The following is a 17,329-nucleotide window of genomic DNA, read 5'->3' as shown; positions in this document are numbered from 1 at the left end:
GTCAGTGTGTATCACTTATGGATAAACGTTAGTTCTGGAGGCAAACTGCTAAAGGTACGTCCATCTAAATAACAAATCCCGGAGACTCCCTTTGGACTGAGAGTGTTACTCATTGTCAGGACATTAGCTTAAGTGGTGCAAGGGAGGCTCTGAGTTAGGGGAGAGAGCGCTAGCATTGAGCAAAGGGGAAAAGGGCTCACAGACTATTGGAATGAGAATGTATGTGCCATTGGTAAAGCCAAAAAAATTAAAAGGGGCAGCCTCAGGATTACATACAGTATTTTGAAACTAACACTTTCCTTAAAGAGTTATAACTGGGGGGGGGCAGGGCAGGGGGAGGTCAATAATCTAAGGTTAAACAGACATCCTTGCAGAAGTTATTTTTGGTGTAAGGTTGTGGTGACCACTGCCCAAGGTTGTAGTTCTGGCATATTCTTTCATGATAAGTCTTCCCAATAACACAGTGGTGCAAGCCCCTCCCCAATTACTTCTTGCCTTCTTTATCTGTTGTCATTAGTACAATGGCAGAAGTGGTTATTATTTGAAGAGCTGTCACCTTTACCCTTTGATGGAGTACTTTCTCTGAAGTGCTGGGTTCTGGTGTAATGTAAGCCTAGGAACAAGTGATTGGTAATGGGAGATCACAGTGCCCGTATCTCAGGCACATGCAAACAGGGAGGTTTATGAGGATCCGTTCTCCATTGTGCACCCGTTTTTACAGTTTGTAAACACCATCATTCCAAACTCCTTGGCCTGGCAAGATCCTGCTTGCACTCATGCTCAACTGTCAAAACCTCATCTCTCAGTTCCCTCAGAGAGTCATGCAGGTGCAACATGTAGCATTAGTGCCGGCACAGACATGTATCCTACACACATGTCCAGTGCAGGTTGTTTCCATAACGTTCATTCTTCACAAACCTGACACCTGCTCAGCCCCTTTGCAACATGCTTTATCTTTAGTTTTGCTCTTTCTTCCCATTCTGGGGCATTCTGACTATTCAACTCAGACCAAATAAACAAATATAAATAAATAATAAATTATCCTACCACACAGAATTCTTTCTCATACAAAAATATCCCATTTCCCTGTTTAATTTTTTTCTTACCTAAAATTCATCCTCATAACTATCTTTTTCTTCAGGGCTGTCTTTTCTATTTGTTGGTTCCTTTCCACTTTGCTTATATTTTCCCCTTTACCTTTGTATTTTATAAGTAATCTTATTTTTAAACCCTCCAATGTAGACATTAGTCTACTTCTCACTACAAGCCATTCATCTAGTTTGCCTAACAAAAAAGAAATTCACTTTGATTTTTCTCATGCCATGTACATGTGATGAGACAAAGCTTATGAAAATAAAGGTTGTCAATGTTAAAATTTTCACATAGACCTATGGTTGCAGTAAGTACGTATTTGATCATAGAGAATGGTTTAAACTGGTCATGCATATTGCTATGTGATAAGTAGTCCTTTGCATAGAATTTAACAAGCCCAAGAGACCTAAATTTACATTTTAGCTACTGGTATTTCAGAACTTCCACTTAACTAAGAAATTACTGAAATGCTTGGTGTCTTACCTACGTATAGAATTAAGTTTGATACTCAGGAGAGGGAAACGAAAGAGAATGAAAAGGGGGAGAGAATTCAGCATCATTCAGACTTTATCCCAGTATTATGTAATTTGACATAACTTTTAACTTTCATCTTACATGGGTGTACTGGCACACTCGAATCCCAGCACTCTGAGTTGCAAGCCAGTAAAAAAAAAATTTCAAATTACATGGAAAGTTTATTTACAAACATTCCATCTACAGTGACCTCTAGATCACTTGTGGAAAATGAGCCAACAAACAGTCATCAAGTGAAGTTACTTTTCTCTCCGAAAAAGTAACACATCTTTTGCACATCTGTAACCCCAGCATTGTAGGCAGATTTTTCTCTTGGCACAGAGAAATGACACAGAGACTTCTTATTAATTGTGAATGTTCGTCCTATAGCTTAGGCCTGTTCCTAACTAGCTCTTGTACCTTACCCATTTATATTCATCTACATTCTATCATGTGGCATTATCTCTCTTCCATCTTACACCTCCTTTTTCCTCTGCCTGTCTCATAGCATCTCCTCCGTTCTTCTTCCCAGAGTCCTCTCTGTCCCTGGAAGTCCTCCCTTTTACCTCCTCCTAGCTTCACCTTCTTATAAATCACAGCAACACATTTTCACACAGTGTACAAATATTCCACAACACAACACTCAGACCAAAGCAAGAGGATCTCAGGGTCAGTGTTAGCCTGGGCTACATAGCAGGACCCTATCTCTAGAAAACAAAGAACATGCAATGCTGTACAGCATGGTACTTTAAAACAAAACATTATTTGCAGAACAGGGCATATTCATGCAAGGTCTCTGGCCTGGGAAGCACAAAAACAACAGCAAAATGTTGGAAGCTCTAAAGGAGTTCAGTCCCACAAGGCAGAGTGGAAGTCCCTTCTTGCAGGACTCAGAAAAAGAGAAGACTTGACAGCACAAGCTGCAGCCAGGTTGTCCCTGATTCCCAGGTGGTAGAGGGCTTCGAGAGGAAGGAAACTGAGGCTCTGAGAATGTGGAATGTGGGTTAGGTGAGAAGGTGGAGATGCCTTAGAGTCTGGCAGCCTGCAGTCTGTAGGCTTCCTTGGAGTAGTGAGAGTCGTTTGCCTGGAATTCAGACACTCAGGAAGGCCTTAGGTGACCTCTCTTTCCCTCCCTCCCTCCCTCCCTTCCTCCCTCCCTCCCTCCATTCCTCCCTCCCACCTTGCACACCTCTCTGTGTGTGTGTGCGCGCGCGCGCTTAGAAAGCTAAGAGCCCAAAATTAACTATGAGGATGGACAGAGGGCAGCATTTAGGCTTAACTTGAGTAGTCTGGTCCAGGACTCTTAACAGTTGTTTATTTTTAAGCTTTTATAAATAAATGCTTCTGAAAAGATATATATAAAGAAGCAGGGTGTTGGTGGCACACACCTTTGATCCCAGCACCCTGGAGGCAGAGGCAGAGGCAGGCGGATCTCTGTGAGCACAAGGCCAGCCTGGTCTACAGAGCAAGTTCCAGGACAACCTCCAAAGCAGCATAAGCCTTGGGAACTTAATAACAAGAATTTCTCAGTTTCCAGTAGAAACTAGACATTGCAGGTGGGAGACATCTTAAAAGGTTGGTTGTAAACCCTTGGGTTTCCATGGCTCTTGGGGCAGACAAAGTTAGGTTCACACCAAACAAAGGGATCTTTTATTATTGCTCTGAGCACAGAGATTTGACCCAGGCAAGAAGGTGGTTGAATAAAATGGCATACTTATTTCACTACCCTAAGCAATGGGTAGCCAAACAAACTAACACACTTATTTCCCCTTTTGGAATTAAATAACAAGCAGAGAGGGATTTCCCAGAGGGTATGACACATGCTTTTGGGAGAAGTACCAGGGCCTTTGCGGGTTTTGCACATTTAAAAGAATTTGGTTAAGATGACCTTTGCCAAGGTAAATGAGAGAATTGCACAGAGTATTTTGAAACAGCAATTCTTGACTCAGAATTATTACGGAAGGTGTAATCTGCCCAAGACAAGGCACTTCTGTATTAGCTACTTTTCTGTTGTTTTGGTAAAACATGTGACCAAGGAAACTTAGAGATGAAGTATTATTTTGGGCTTATGGTTCTGAAGGAGTAGGAGTCCTTCACCAGGCATGGTGGCAGTAACAGCTGAAGGTTCACATCCAAAGTCAAAATTAGGAAACAGAATGAACTTAAAAGGGCACATGTTAATCTCTCAAAGCCATCGCCAGTGAGACACTTCTTCCAGCAAGGCCATATCTCCTAAGTCTCCCCAGAGTCAAAAGCTGAGGAGCAAACATTCAAGTAATGGACCATAGGAAATATGCTGTCATTCAAACCACCATAGCCTCGTTATAAAAACGTCTTGTAGAAATCACTTTGTTTGTTTGTTTTGTAAGGCAGAGTGGCCATTGAGCAAATTTTGAGTCTACCTGTTATCATAGGGTTATCCCAACACCATAATTTCTTGGAGTAAGTTCCTACACTGTGCAAGGTTTCCCACTAATAGCATGAGCTGTTTCTTCTTGATGCCTAAGTATGTAGGATTGGTATTCATGATAAATAGACTGCTGTCTGAACAGCTCATGGAGTACTGGCACATGAAAGGGTTTGATAATTGATGACAGGCACTGTTTTACCCCTACATACATATGGGCCTATCTCTTCCACGCTCGATGCCAGCAAAGAACTTGTGAAAACACAAAGTAAGAAATAAATTTCACTCAGCAGTTTCAGTCAAAGCCTTTGGGTTTGGAATGCCTTGATTAATTGTAGACAAGTGAGAGAATGGAGACAGCTGTGTAAATGCGAAAGTCACATCTGGAGTGGCAGAGGCTGAGCAGACCCTTCTATAGGGAGGAGAACCCTGAGCACAGCAACCACTCCTGTGCCCCCATTAAAATCTTTCCTCCTCCTCAAGATCCCTATTCTAGTTTCGTGATCTGTACTAGTACAAACATTTATACACACACACACGTATGTAAAAGTTAAAATCTAGGATCCAGCTAGGTGGTGGTGACACACACTTTTAATCCCAGCACTGGTGAGGCAGAGTCAGATGGATCCCTGAAAGTTCTAGGCCAGCCTGGTCTACAGAATGAGTTCCAAGACAATCAAGTCTACACAGAAACCTTGTCTTGAGTCCCCACATGAGATCTACCATCCACTCATGAGAAAGGATATGTGTTGTTTGTCTCACTTCCTTATTTTTGCTTAACACATGGATCTCCAGTTCTGTCCTCTTTCCTGCAAGTGCCATGACTTAGTGTCTTTGTGGCTGAGTAGAAAACTGTTCCAAAAGCCACTTGTTTTGCCAGATGTGGGTGGGAAGCTGTCTTTGCAGGGCTACCCAACCAAAAGTGGGGTCATGGCAGAAGACTTTCTATTATCCTTATCCCTTGTAAGGAGCAAACAGACTTCCCTTAATCCTCCAAGTAATTTGGTTATCAAGCCTGCAGGTTCAAGAATGAACACACCTGTTGTTATTTAGATAAGACAGACACCACCAAGGCTGAAACATCCTGCCTTAACCAAGTGTTTAGACCTTTAGGTCTTTTGACATACTAAGGACAGTCTTGAACTCTAATCCTGAGGCAAGATGAAATGGACCCAACCCATCTTTATTGGCCCCAACAGATGTGGTATTTAAAACTTCTGGGAGGGACTTGTGTGGGAGTGGTGGGTAGGGTGGAGGGAGAGAGAGAGATACATGTTGCTAGACACATAAGCCCAGGTAATTTGTTGACATTTAAGTTTCACCAGTAGAAAAGATAAGCAGTTTCCACTCTCCCCATGCACCTCATTTATTAAACAGTCATTCGAGCTCTATCGGCAAGTTCTGGAAGAAAACCAGGGTGGAAACAACATTTACTACAGCCAATCTGGCAAACTGTCCCTAGCCCTTGTTGGTGCAGGTTATTGTGGGTGGCACAAGCCAATCGAGGGGGCAGTTGAGAACAAAATAACATGGGCAAAGCCAAGAAGTGGTGCTGAGAGTCTGGTGTACCGGAGTGTGTACCAGTGAGTGCACCAGAGGGAAGCCACACCTGGCCTTGGGAATATGAACCTTTGGTTCTGAGAACAGGCTCGGGGGAGGGGGTGGGAGTGCTCAAAATGGTAGTTGGGAGGTCACCAAGGGTAACGGCAGTCTCTTGGACTCCCTCAACTAACTACGAAGGGAGGTTTCCCATGCTTGGCACTGGGGGCTTTGTTAGATACTCTTGAGGCTCTTGAGGAAAGCAGAAATCTACTGATAGCAGTCCGTCGTATTCATTTTCAGTGGTGCACTTGAGAAGCTCTTGTAATTCTGTTTTGTCCATTCTTTGGTATGCACGTTCCATAATGATATGACCTTGCAGATTAAATTCTTCCTATCAAATATTAGATGGCAACTCCCCATTACCCAAAGAGACTTTTAAAACATGAAAGTTCTGTCTCATGAAACATTGGCAAAGCCCGAGTAGAGAAATTATGTTTGTTGCAAATTAACATGATAAGAGATTCCGCATTGAATTTGGGTTTCGTGGGAAAATGTATAAAGCACGTGACATGACTAGATTCCAATGGCATTATCATTAAGCTGTGAATATTTTGCATGTTGACGACGTTTGCCTCTGAATGTTCAGATGAATCAAGAACACAATTTGCTGAATCTGCAGAGAAGCTCCTTCCAGAAGACCTACAGAGCTCACCAGGAGCTTGGGGGTCCTCATTCAGGACTTGTGTGTCTTCCCTCTAAGTTCAGAATAGAGCAGACACCTTTCTGGGCTGCCAGACTGCTGTGCCAGAGCTTAGACACTCGTGCAGCCCATTCCCCATGCTCAGAGCAAAAGGTGATGATGGTCAAGTTCATGCTGTATCGGATCTGCCCATGGGTGACTGAAGCATTTATCTAAATTGCTCTATTATTAATAAAAACTCAGGAGTCAGATACTGAGGTAGAAACCTGATAGAGTAAGGAAGCAGTGGAGTTCCAGTCCTGAAGAGTTGAACATTTACCTCCTGCAGAGGCCAATTTGGATGCCAAGGATCCTTGTGATATAATTGTTACATCTGCACCTGTGTCTATCAGACCTTCCATGATGACATCATCTATTCCTATACTTTTAATATTGGTCTCTACTCATTTATAGAAGTTTGCCAATATACTCACTTTGTGATTTTTTTTCTGACTTTTTTTGTTCTCTCTTTTGTGGCTCTTCTACCATCCAGAGCTGTATGTTTTCTTACAATAGGTATTAGGCTCTTTAATTGCTCTGGGTAGTGGGTTCCAAGGTGACAGGAAAGGACTGAACTGGATTCGGCAGAGGGGCCTTCAAGAGGCCCCTCAGGGTGTTTCCTAATGGAGGCAAATGATTACCTTGGTACTCTCTGGTCGACCTACACTCCCTAGTCCAATGCCTGCCTTTGCCACACCTTTTGCATAATCCAGAAAGTTCGTTCTGTTTGGATTATAGTTATAAAGAGAATTGTTTATAGAAATGCCTTGTTTATGATATCTTTCCAGGTGACCTTGTCTGCCAAAAAACATTTGACACTTCAATTTTTTTCTTTAAACCTTTTGAAATCACTTCTCCATATATCATCATCATGAGCTTTGACATTAATTGTGTCTCTGATTCAGTCCTCCAAAGGTGCTGATTTTGCTTTGAAAGGCCTAATTATCCTTTTGCATTGGGCATTAGCATTTTCATAAGCCATTCTTTCGATTACTACTTTTCTTGCATCTGAGTCTGATATCATTCTATTGACTACTAATGACAGTCTTTGTAAGAAGCCTGAACACTTCCTTTGGGCCCTGTATGACTTTGGAAAATGATTCAATTTTCTTTCCTGCTTCTCCAGTTCTGTCCCAAGCATTCAGAGCTACTGCATAGATTAAACCCAAGAGGTGATCATCTTATTGACATTGCCTTCCTAAGCACAATCTCCTCCAAGAATTTGATATCTATACCTCTAGCCTTTTGTTCAATATCCCTAGCCTCTTCTCCGAACCAGCCAACCCATTGTAATTGTGGTTCAGGCTCTAAGACAGTTTAAATCAAATCTATCCAATCTGCAGGGATAACCCCATTACAAATAAGCCACGTGTTTATCATGTGCTTCACAAATGCTGAGTGGATTTCATATGAGACTACAGCTTCCTTGAATTTCCCTGAATCTAACATTGTCCCAGGCTTCCAAGTAGCTCTTACTTACAGAATCTCCTTCATTTGGCACTTCCTGTAAGGTTACTGGATATATTAAAAGTGGTTCTCTTAAGACCTTAGAGTGCTCATTTTTAACCTTGAAATGCAATGCTGAATTTTTTTTCCAATTTAATTTCTCAGTCTGGGTTCGGATATGTCTATAATCTGCTTTAAAAAGTTTTTATAAGGCCTGCATCTTAGCACTCATCTCAACCAACTGTTTTTAGAGATTGAACCAAGAATTATCAAAAGGACAACAAAGATTATGAAATAACAACAGTGAGTTGATTATCCCTTCATGTTCCATTTTTAACCATATTATTATGTAATCATATGAAGGTTCTGATTTTCTCCATTTTAATAGTATTTTCCATTTTTTTACTGTGGGGGAAAAACTTTTTTTTTTTTTTATAACTAATCCCTTCCTGTAAGAATTTCTAATTAACTTTCAAAATCTGCAAACAGTGTCAGTGAACTGTGAGGCGTATATCTGAATCAGAGTCAGCCCTAAGAGAGGGGGGCTCCAGAGTTTGGGTGGCAGCTGAAGGCTGGAGAAAAGCTGCAACCAAAAAATCCCACACTTGCTCAAAAAATTGAGGAGAAAACTTAGCTGCTTAGCAGTGACTCAGACATGAGGACTCCAGAATCGAGACTCAGGCAGAGTCCCGACTCCTGCTCAGGCTTTGGCTGGGCATGGGCATGGGCCCTTTGCCTCAAAAGCTTTTTTGTGAGGTCGCCTCAAAAGCTTTTTTGTGAGGTCTTACTTTAATGCTGGGTGCCGGCATTAAATAAATGACCCAGAGAATGATTTTGGGGTTCAGGCTTCAAGCTGAATATCAGAAAAGCAAAGCAGCTGGCCATTAGATTCTTACCTCTACCTCAGGCTGAGTGGGCTGATCCTGTCTCCATGAGCTCTCACCAAGCCTCAGACTGTAACTTCTCCTCAGCGTGGCTGGAGAACGAATACCTCTCCTTCTATCTTACATACTTCCTTAGTATTGGGATTAAAGGTGGGAGCTATAATTCTCTTTTAGACTGATTCACTCTTGTGTAGATCTGGGTAGCCTTGGGCTCACAGAGATCCATCCGTCTCTTAATCCTGAGTCCTAGGATTAAAGTTGTGTGTCAACACCTCCTAGCTTCCTGCTGCTGGGATTAAAGATGTGTGCCTGGTTTCTAAGGCTTTTGGCTGACTTTGCTTTCTGAATCCTCAGTCAAGCTTTAATAAGTCATAAATAATATGTCACCACAGGTCTCCAGCCTATGACTTTAAATATTAACACACTGGGAGCTAGCTCATTTGGTAAAGTGGTTGTTTCTCACCCAGTTCAGTGGCTGCCCCTTACACAACTGGTGTCCTAATCAACAACTACAACTCCTCTGCTACCACCAATGGTTCAGCCACAAGGACGAACCAGATCTCTCAGAGCCAATAAGGGAAACTTTATCTAGATCTCTACCCCTCTGTAGAACTCAGGATTCAAAGGTTGAGATGAAATTCTGCCTCAGAGAGGCTCAATGGCAAGGAGCTCACCTTCTGTCTTTGCTCTAGTCTCCTGAAAAACCCTAAAACCCCATGAGACCTTCTGCATGGCTCCCATGCTACACCTGGCTCCTCCCTACCACTTCCTGTCAGCTGGTGCTGATTTTGGCCTCCTGATAACAGGTTAATTTTATTCAGTCAAACAAATGAAACATGTTTTTGCATTGTAAACAAAAGCAGTAGGAAGAAACGTAACACTTATAAATAGTGTTCCACAACAAACAGTAAAGCACTTGTTATGTAAAGATAAAGCCCTGGGTAGATTCCTAGAGCCCACTTAAACGTGCTGTAACATGAGTACTGAGGACGTATCCAGTAGAGCATCCCCTGGGCTCTGATGAGGCTAGGCTGACTGATCAGCAAGACCCAGGATCTGCCTGTCCCCTTTGCTGCCTCCCCAGTGCTGGCAATGTAAGTGCTGGGGATTATACTCAAATCCTGTGTTTGCAAGATGAGTCTTTACCAACTAAGATCTCCCTCTGGCCACCAATAATCTATATTTTAACAGGCATATTTTTTAAAATTTTTATTTTTTTAAATTGTGTGTGTGTGTGTGTGTGCGTGCGTGCGTGCGTGCGTGCGTGCGTGCGTGTGTGTGTGTGTGTGTGTGTGTGTGTAGGACTGTGCAGGTGCCCACAGAGGTCAGAAGTGTCAGATTGCTTTGCAGGTGGTTTTAGGATTTTTTTCTCTAAGTGAGTATATCTGTTCCATGCTTTGTGTAATTAGAATATTGAATACTGTGACTGATGAACACTCGTGAAGCACAGTGAGTTCTTTATTTAAAATCCCTGGATTTTAGCATAGAGTAAATCAGTATAAATGTGAACCAAGGATGACATCTGTACAAGAAAACAAACTTGGAAAAACCCAACCCATGTAAAGCAACAGTGCAGAAACAGACCCTCCAGTTCTTAAGTGTGTTTCTTGCTTGTGTTTCCCAAGGACTTTGGTTTTCCCGCTCCTGATCCGAGGAGGGAAACCCACACCGATGCTTTCCTTTGCTGCAGCAGTCCTGTTCTGTACCTACAATGGCTACTTGCAGAGCAGATACTTGAGCCAGTTTGCGGTGTATGCCGAAGACTGGGTGGCCCATCCCTGTTTCCTGACTGGTGAGTGACCAGAGATCATCCCTTCCACTTACGCCCAGAGATTTCTATTAGAAAGTTCAAGCTAGAGAAGGAACCACAGGTCTGTAATGTGACCTCCTCAGGGGTTGCAGAGCAGGGAGGATGAGATGGTCTTTGCTTGCTGGGGCCAGCAGGGAAGGCCCAAGCCAGGTACTTTGACCCCACTGGTACTGATTCACATGCTGGGATACAGGGAACTTTGGAAAGAGCAGCTCTAGGGTGATCAGAAGCAAAAGAGGAATTTTTACCTCTCCCTCTCTCTTTTTCTCCCTCTCTTTCTCCTCCTCTCTCTCCCTGTTTCCTTTCTTTCTCTCTCATTCCTTTTATTGGTAGATAATACGTTTCAAATGCTTATTTTTTTAATTAATCTTTTGAGAGTTTCATGCATGAGTGTTATATTTACAACCTTTCCACCCCCTCCCTCTTCCTCCTCCAACTCCTCCCATGCTTTCCCAACTTCATCTCAAATTCACAACCTTCTTTTCTTAACTTTTTTTCTTGGTTTTTCGAGACAGGGTTTCTCTGTATAGCTTTGGAGGTTGTCCTGGAACTTGCTCTGTAGACTAGGCTGGCCTGGAACTCACAGAGATCCACCCGCCTCTGCCTCCTAGGTGCTGGGATTAAAGGTGTACGCCACTAACGCCAGGCCACCTTCTTTTCTTTAATTATTATGACACATGTGCACGCACACACAGGAAACCTACTGAGTCCATTTAGAGTTGCTCGTATGTGTATGTGTTTAGGGTTGGTCACCTGGGATGGATCACCTGTAATGGAGCTCAGCCATAGAAAAAACTCACTCTTCTCTTTCAACAACCATTGGTTGCCTGTAGCTCTTTACCTTGTGGAATTTTCCCCAGCCACATTGGCGTGCCAGTTGGTGCTATCATTATGCAAGTTCAGGCAACCCCACTGTTGAGGTGTCATGGGTGCACCTTCCCTGCCTAGAAGATACTATGTCTCGGCAGATGTCCTAGTCCTCTGGCTCTTACGGTCTTTATGCCACATCCTATATGTTCCCCGAATCTTTAATGTAGTGTTGTGTTTTAGATGGATTGGCTGGAGTGGGGCCCTCCGTAGTCAGCTGTTCTCTGCATTTTGAGTGTTGTAGATTTCTGTAATGGTCTCTGCTGCAAAAAGGAGCGTCTTTGATGAGGGGTGACCCAGTGTGAGCATAGCATGAGTGGATGAGATCATAGGAGCTCACCGGGCTGGGCTGGGCCACAGGCTGATGACCCACCTAGTCCAAGGACTCAGATGCCTCAGTCATTTCCGTGGGGATTGTGGAGATCATTCTGTTAGGGTCCTTCCAGGGGTGGGTGTGTCACCATTTGAAGCAGCTCATTGAAGAGATCACATCACCTGGAAGCATCTTGCAGTTGGTCTCCAACTTGAGCTGCCTATTAATTGTTTCCAGACCTCTGACTTCTCCACCATTAAATGGAAGGGCATGAAAGCAAAGACATGCCCAGCAGGAAGTGAGCTAGATTGCTTCATTTAATTGTGGATGTCATTCAGCATGTTGTTTTGTGAGGAGACAGGCTAGGAGGTTGTCCTTATGCAAAACTCTAAGGGAAAGTTTCCCCTAGCAGTAAAAGTGGCTACTCTGAAAGATTTGCAACCCAAACTAACAGTCAGAGGGCATCACTATGGAAACAACATCACTATGTTGCAGACTGCCTGTGCATACAAGAAGGCTGAGGCAAAGGGAAGGTCTTAGGAATAAAATGAAGGGGAATGTTTGAGATATGTACCAAGATAACAATGGTGGCATCCAGTCCACGTTAACTCTTCTGATATATACCCCGGGAGTTTCAGTGGCTGCTGGGTGGGGCTATAGTTGACAGAAACTGTGCTCATTTCTGCATATGTGAACGGAAGGCCTCCCCGACTCTATTGTTCATATGTGTACATGCCCACCCCTCCCCCCACTCTATTGTTCATGTGTGTACATGCCCACCCCTCCCCCACTATTGTTCATATGTGTACATGCCCATCCCCCACTATAGTTCATGTGCCCATGCCCATCCCCCACTATAGTTCATATGTGTCCATGTCCATCCCCCACTATAGTTCATATGTGTCCATGCCCATCCCCCACTATAGTTCATATGTGTCCATGCCCATCCCCCACTATAGTTCATGCGCCCATGCCCATCCCTCACTATAGTTCATATGTGCCCATGCCCATCCCTCACTATAGTTCATATGTGCCCATGCCCATCCCCCACTATAGTTCATATGTGTCCATGCCCATCCCCCACTATAGTTCATATGTGCCCATGCCCATCCCCCACTATAGTTCATATGTGTCCATGCCCATCCCCCACTATAGTTCATATGAGTACGTGCCCATCCCCCACTATAGTTCATATGTGTCCATGTCCACCCCCCACTGTTGTTCATATGTGTATGTGCACATCCCCTCCACTGATCTATTACTTATTTTTTAGGTGGGACTTGGCAGAAGTGGCCCCACTTTAACTCTGAAAGTGTGCCAGTTATTATTCTCCTTAGTGTAACAAAATACAAGAGGAAAGCACCTTAGGGAAGGAAGGGTTTGTGCTGGTCACGGTTTGAGGGTGCAGGCCATCAGGACAGGGAAGGTACGGTGGCAGGCGCATGAGGTGACTGGTCACATTGCATGCAGAGTCATGCCGTGGAGGGAGGCGAATGTTGAAGCCAAGCTTGCCTTCTCTTCTTTATTCAGTTCATGACCTCAGCCCATGGAAACTGGATTCAAAGGGAGCGGGCTGATTTGTTTGGTGGGAGAATTTTAAGAGGAAAACATCTTAACTGTGGCTTGGCTGCTGCTCAGAGTGGAGTGACAAGTGCCTCACAGAGAGGAGAAAGTTGCCATTTGCTGAAACGAGGAGGGTTAAACACACCTGTAGGCGTGTCTGTGAGAGGTGCCTGGTGCACACAGCCTCTGGAGGATACGGTAACTCCTAGGTGCCCAGCTCTGGGCCTCTCCTTTCCTTCCAATGCTAACTGTAGTAGGAAGAGGCACTCTGAATACAGGTCCTGCCCGGAAGTGTCTGTATACTGTGAGACACTATTTGGCCTTTACATTTATAGTATCTCAGAAAAATCAGATGGTTGCTTTCTGTATCAAAGCAGAGTTTTGGCTGTTTGCCTTTTCTGGTTGAAGGTAACTGATGTGATGCTCACCATGAGGACCACTTCTGAGAACATCTCTCCAAACCTCTGCACTGAAGTAGACATGAACCCATCTTTAATAAAGTCTCACACTATGCTCCATTGAAAACTCCTGAGGATCTGAAGAAACATCCCAGGGAGAGGAACCTCCTCGGTGCTGGGATGCCAGAGACAGCCATGTAGTTTCTAGCCCCTGGGGATGGAAGTTAAGGGGAGGGAGGAGTGGCCAAGTAGGAGGGGAGAGCTCACTGGGGAGGTTGTAGCGGGTTGATAGGATGAAATCCAGGGACATGCACTATGGAGCTCGAAGGGGAGAAAGAACCATCACTGGGATCCTAGGATCTATGCCTACTCCCCGGGGGTAGGGTGGGTAGTCAGTAAATATTTGCCTCTTCTTATATGGAGGGGAGACTGTAAGTATTTCCTCATGCAGTTTTCCTGAGGAAAAGGGGATGTAAACATACCTGCAGCCTAATTCCCCTGTGCCCAGGTCATAATTAAGTCCTGTTTTCTGTTCCTGTCATGGTAAAAACATAGATTGAGACCACAAGTGTTTTGGGTGGAATTGATTTCTGTAAACATGGTTAAGGAAACAGACTGTTGCTGTGGCTAGCCCTGGTGGTTGTGCTGTTGCTGCCAGCCATGGCTCATACTCATACTCACACTGATACAAGGAATGCAATGTACTGTTCAGCTGAGCATGGCTTTCTTAACTCCTGCCAGTCATTAACCATACTAATCTTGTTTATTCTTTAGGTTTTGCCTTGTGGTTAACAGGCATGGTGATAAATATCCATTCAGACCACATCCTGAGGAATCTGAGGAAACCTGGGGAAGTGGGATACAAAATCCCCAGGGGTACGTACCAAGAGGGGCCCTCTGCAGAGTCGCTTTGCATGTGGCCACCCTACCTTCATTTCTCAGATCTGTAAACCCACAGCACAGTGTTTAGGGACTGAAATTTCTCTGTGTGAGCCACAGTTCGGACTGTCCTTACAAGGGCCCAGGTTTGGCTTCCGGGGAGATGGTTAAGCAGTGCAAGGTGTCTGTTTGGAGGTGGGATGATAAGACTTAAGAGGCCACAGGACCCTGCAGGCCTTAATGTCCAGCACTGTGCCAGAATGGCTTCTTTCGTGGACTCTCCCTCTTGAAAACTATATAAAATATCGTGTGCGATTTTTTGTTTGTTTGTTTTTTAGAGGAATAAAACCCTTAAATATACATTATTGTGCTGTGGTGGTTTAAATATAATTGGCCCCAGGTAGCTTTGTTGACGTGGGTATGGCCTTGTTGGAGGAGGTATGTCACTGGGGGGGGGGGGAGGCTTTGCGGTCTCCTATGCTCAGGATACCACCCAGTGACCCAGTCAACTTCCTGCTGCCTGCATGCCACCATGGTCCACACCGTGATGATAGCGGACCAAACCTCTGAAGATATAAGTGAGACCCCCAATTAATTGTCTAACTTATAAGAACTGCTGTGGCCATGGTGTCTGTCACAGCAGTAGAAACCCTGGCTGAGAAAGACATGAGCTTCCAGGAAAAGCCCATCATCAGGAGGCAGTCCGAAGGGCACCGTGTGACAGTTGTGACTAGTGCCCCTCAGGCTCACTCAAACTCATGGCCCGTGGTCAATCTGAAAAACCTAAAGCTGTGGGTTATGCTCCATGTGGTCTTGGTGTGGTGCCACCACTGACCTGGCAGCAAAGCCCCAGAGGCATCCGTCTTCAGCCACAACCACTTAGCCCTCAAGGCAGCACCGTGCCCCGAGGAAGAGACGGGCAAAAATCGTGCAAAAGTCGGTGTGTCTCACAAGGATCTAGGGCACTGTTTCAGAGCTCTGTGGACTGGAGGACGGGATCGGAGCAGATTTGAAAGTGGAGATGGCCCCGATGAGTCAGTAGCTGAGCGCATGGAAAGTGGAAACCAGTAGAATCTCTAAAAACAACACAGCATCGTAGATGAGCTTGAAACTTTGATGAAGAAAAGCACACGAGGTTGATTAACAACAAACATAAGATGTACAAAAAAAGTAAAAGAAAACCACACCATATTTCAAGTCACTCCAACTCCCTAGAGGCAGGAAGCGGCAGAGGTAGCCTCCAGGAGTTACAGTCCTGTGATAGACAGCGTGGCTTTTCCTGAGATGATGTAAACAACCATCTGTCTTCCCATCATTCCCAGACAGGGCAGTGACAGACCAAAGGAAGGATTCTAACTCAGTCTCCTTAAATGAACCGGTGAGCTGATTGGTGTGGCTTCCAGGAGCAGGTGTGTTACCTACAGCCCACCCCAATGGGTAGTGACTCAGGGAAGCTGCATTGCAGGAGTTCCCCGGTCTGACTTGCCCATTGGCAGCTTGAAGAGCCCCGCCCCCTGCAATGACTGCCTTCATAGTTTGAGGGGTGCTTTGTGAACCCCAATGCTTTCAGAAGGTTCCCTTGCCTCATGCCTCATATCCACATCTGAATGATAAAGACTTGCTTCCAGATGTGGGAGGACCCAGGATGCTTTGCAAGAAGAGGACAAGCCATGGGAGTGACAGGTTCAAGAAACAACCACGTCTAAGAGACACAGCACCCCGACTAGAAGCAACTTTAGAGGACGGGTCTGTCTTGGCTTACAGTTGAGAGGGTACTAGAAAGCACGGTAGAATTTCATGGCTAGAACCGCCCTGCATCGGGGCGATCAGGAAGCACTCTGAAGGTTTACCCATGTCAACAGCCTACTTTGTCCACATAGGCCACACCTCCTAAAAGTCCTACACACTCTCAAAATAGTGCCAGGAACTGGGGGACCAAATGTCCCAATACATGAGTCTATGATGGACATTTCATGGTCATTGATTCTTGTAATATCTGTAGAGGGCTGGGTCCCGGAGGAGGGGCCTGCCTAGCCAGAGTGGGTCACACAGAAGCCCAGAGGGACTTCATATACAGCAGGCTGTCCAGCTCACAGCAGCAGAGATGCCACCAAAACTGTCTTTTCCCCTTTTTCATTCAAGGTTCTCACTTGGTATCCATGGCTTGCCTGGAACTTGCTATCTGGACCAGGCTGGCCCTCTGCTGTCTGCCTCTGAAAGGCTGGTATCAAAGGCATGTACTACCATGCTGTGGCATAACCCTTCTATATGCTGTGAATATATGTTGTCTTCATTGGTTGGTAATTAAAGCTGCTTTGGCCTATGGCAAGGAAGAATATAGCTAGGTGAGAAAGCCAAAGGAAAAGCCAAACTGAATACAGGGAGAAAGAAGGGCATAGTCAAGAGAGATGTGAGCAGCTGCCCCAAAAGTAAGATGCCAGTGGACTGGTAAAATCCTCGGCCATGTGGCAATACATAGATGAATAGAAATGGGTTCACTGAAATGTAAGAGCTAGAGGCCAAGCATTCTGTAATTAATGTTAAGCCTCTAAATGATTATTTGAAAGTGGCTGCAGGACAAAGAGACCTCCATTTACACTACTGCACCCAGCTTCTTTGATTTCATGATGCCGGTTGCATATTTATGTCCTAACCTGATGTATTGAAACCCGAAGAACAAGAAAGAGAAAGTCAGGACACCTTTGCAAACACACTTGCTGGGGGAGACAGCTGTGGAGTCTGTCTGAACAGGAATGCCTCTCTCCGGCCAGAGGAAATTGCAGCTGAAATCCCAGTGTGGTTTGTCTATAGGGACATAAATCAGACAGCTGCAGCATCAGTGCTCATTGGCTGGGTGCCAGCAGAGCTCTGCCAGC

At 44.7% G+C, this 17,329-nt stretch overlaps 1 protein-coding gene across 1 annotated transcript in view; it reads left to right on the top strand.

Annotated features, from left to right (window-relative positions):
* Positions 1-17,329, top strand: part of Srd5a1 (steroid 5 alpha-reductase 1) — a 31,744-nt gene that overhangs the window by 1,778 nt on the left and 12,637 nt on the right. Inside the window, exons 2-3 of the mRNA XM_051182642.1 lie at positions 10,249-10,415; positions 14,349-14,450. Of these exons, the coding sequence (XP_051038599.1) occupies positions 10,249-10,415; positions 14,349-14,450 (269 nt within the window). The remainder of the gene's footprint in view (positions 1-10,248; positions 10,416-14,348; positions 14,451-17,329) is intronic.

Source organism: Phodopus roborovskii, unplaced genomic scaffold, assembly GCF_943737965.1.
Source record: "Phodopus roborovskii unplaced genomic scaffold, PHOROB, whole genome shotgun sequence".
Classification (NCBI taxonomy): domain Eukaryota; kingdom Metazoa; phylum Chordata; class Mammalia; order Rodentia; family Cricetidae; genus Phodopus; species Phodopus roborovskii.
The sequence above is the reverse complement of the archived record's forward strand: the minus strand, read 5'-3'. Positions and strand labels throughout refer to the sequence as shown.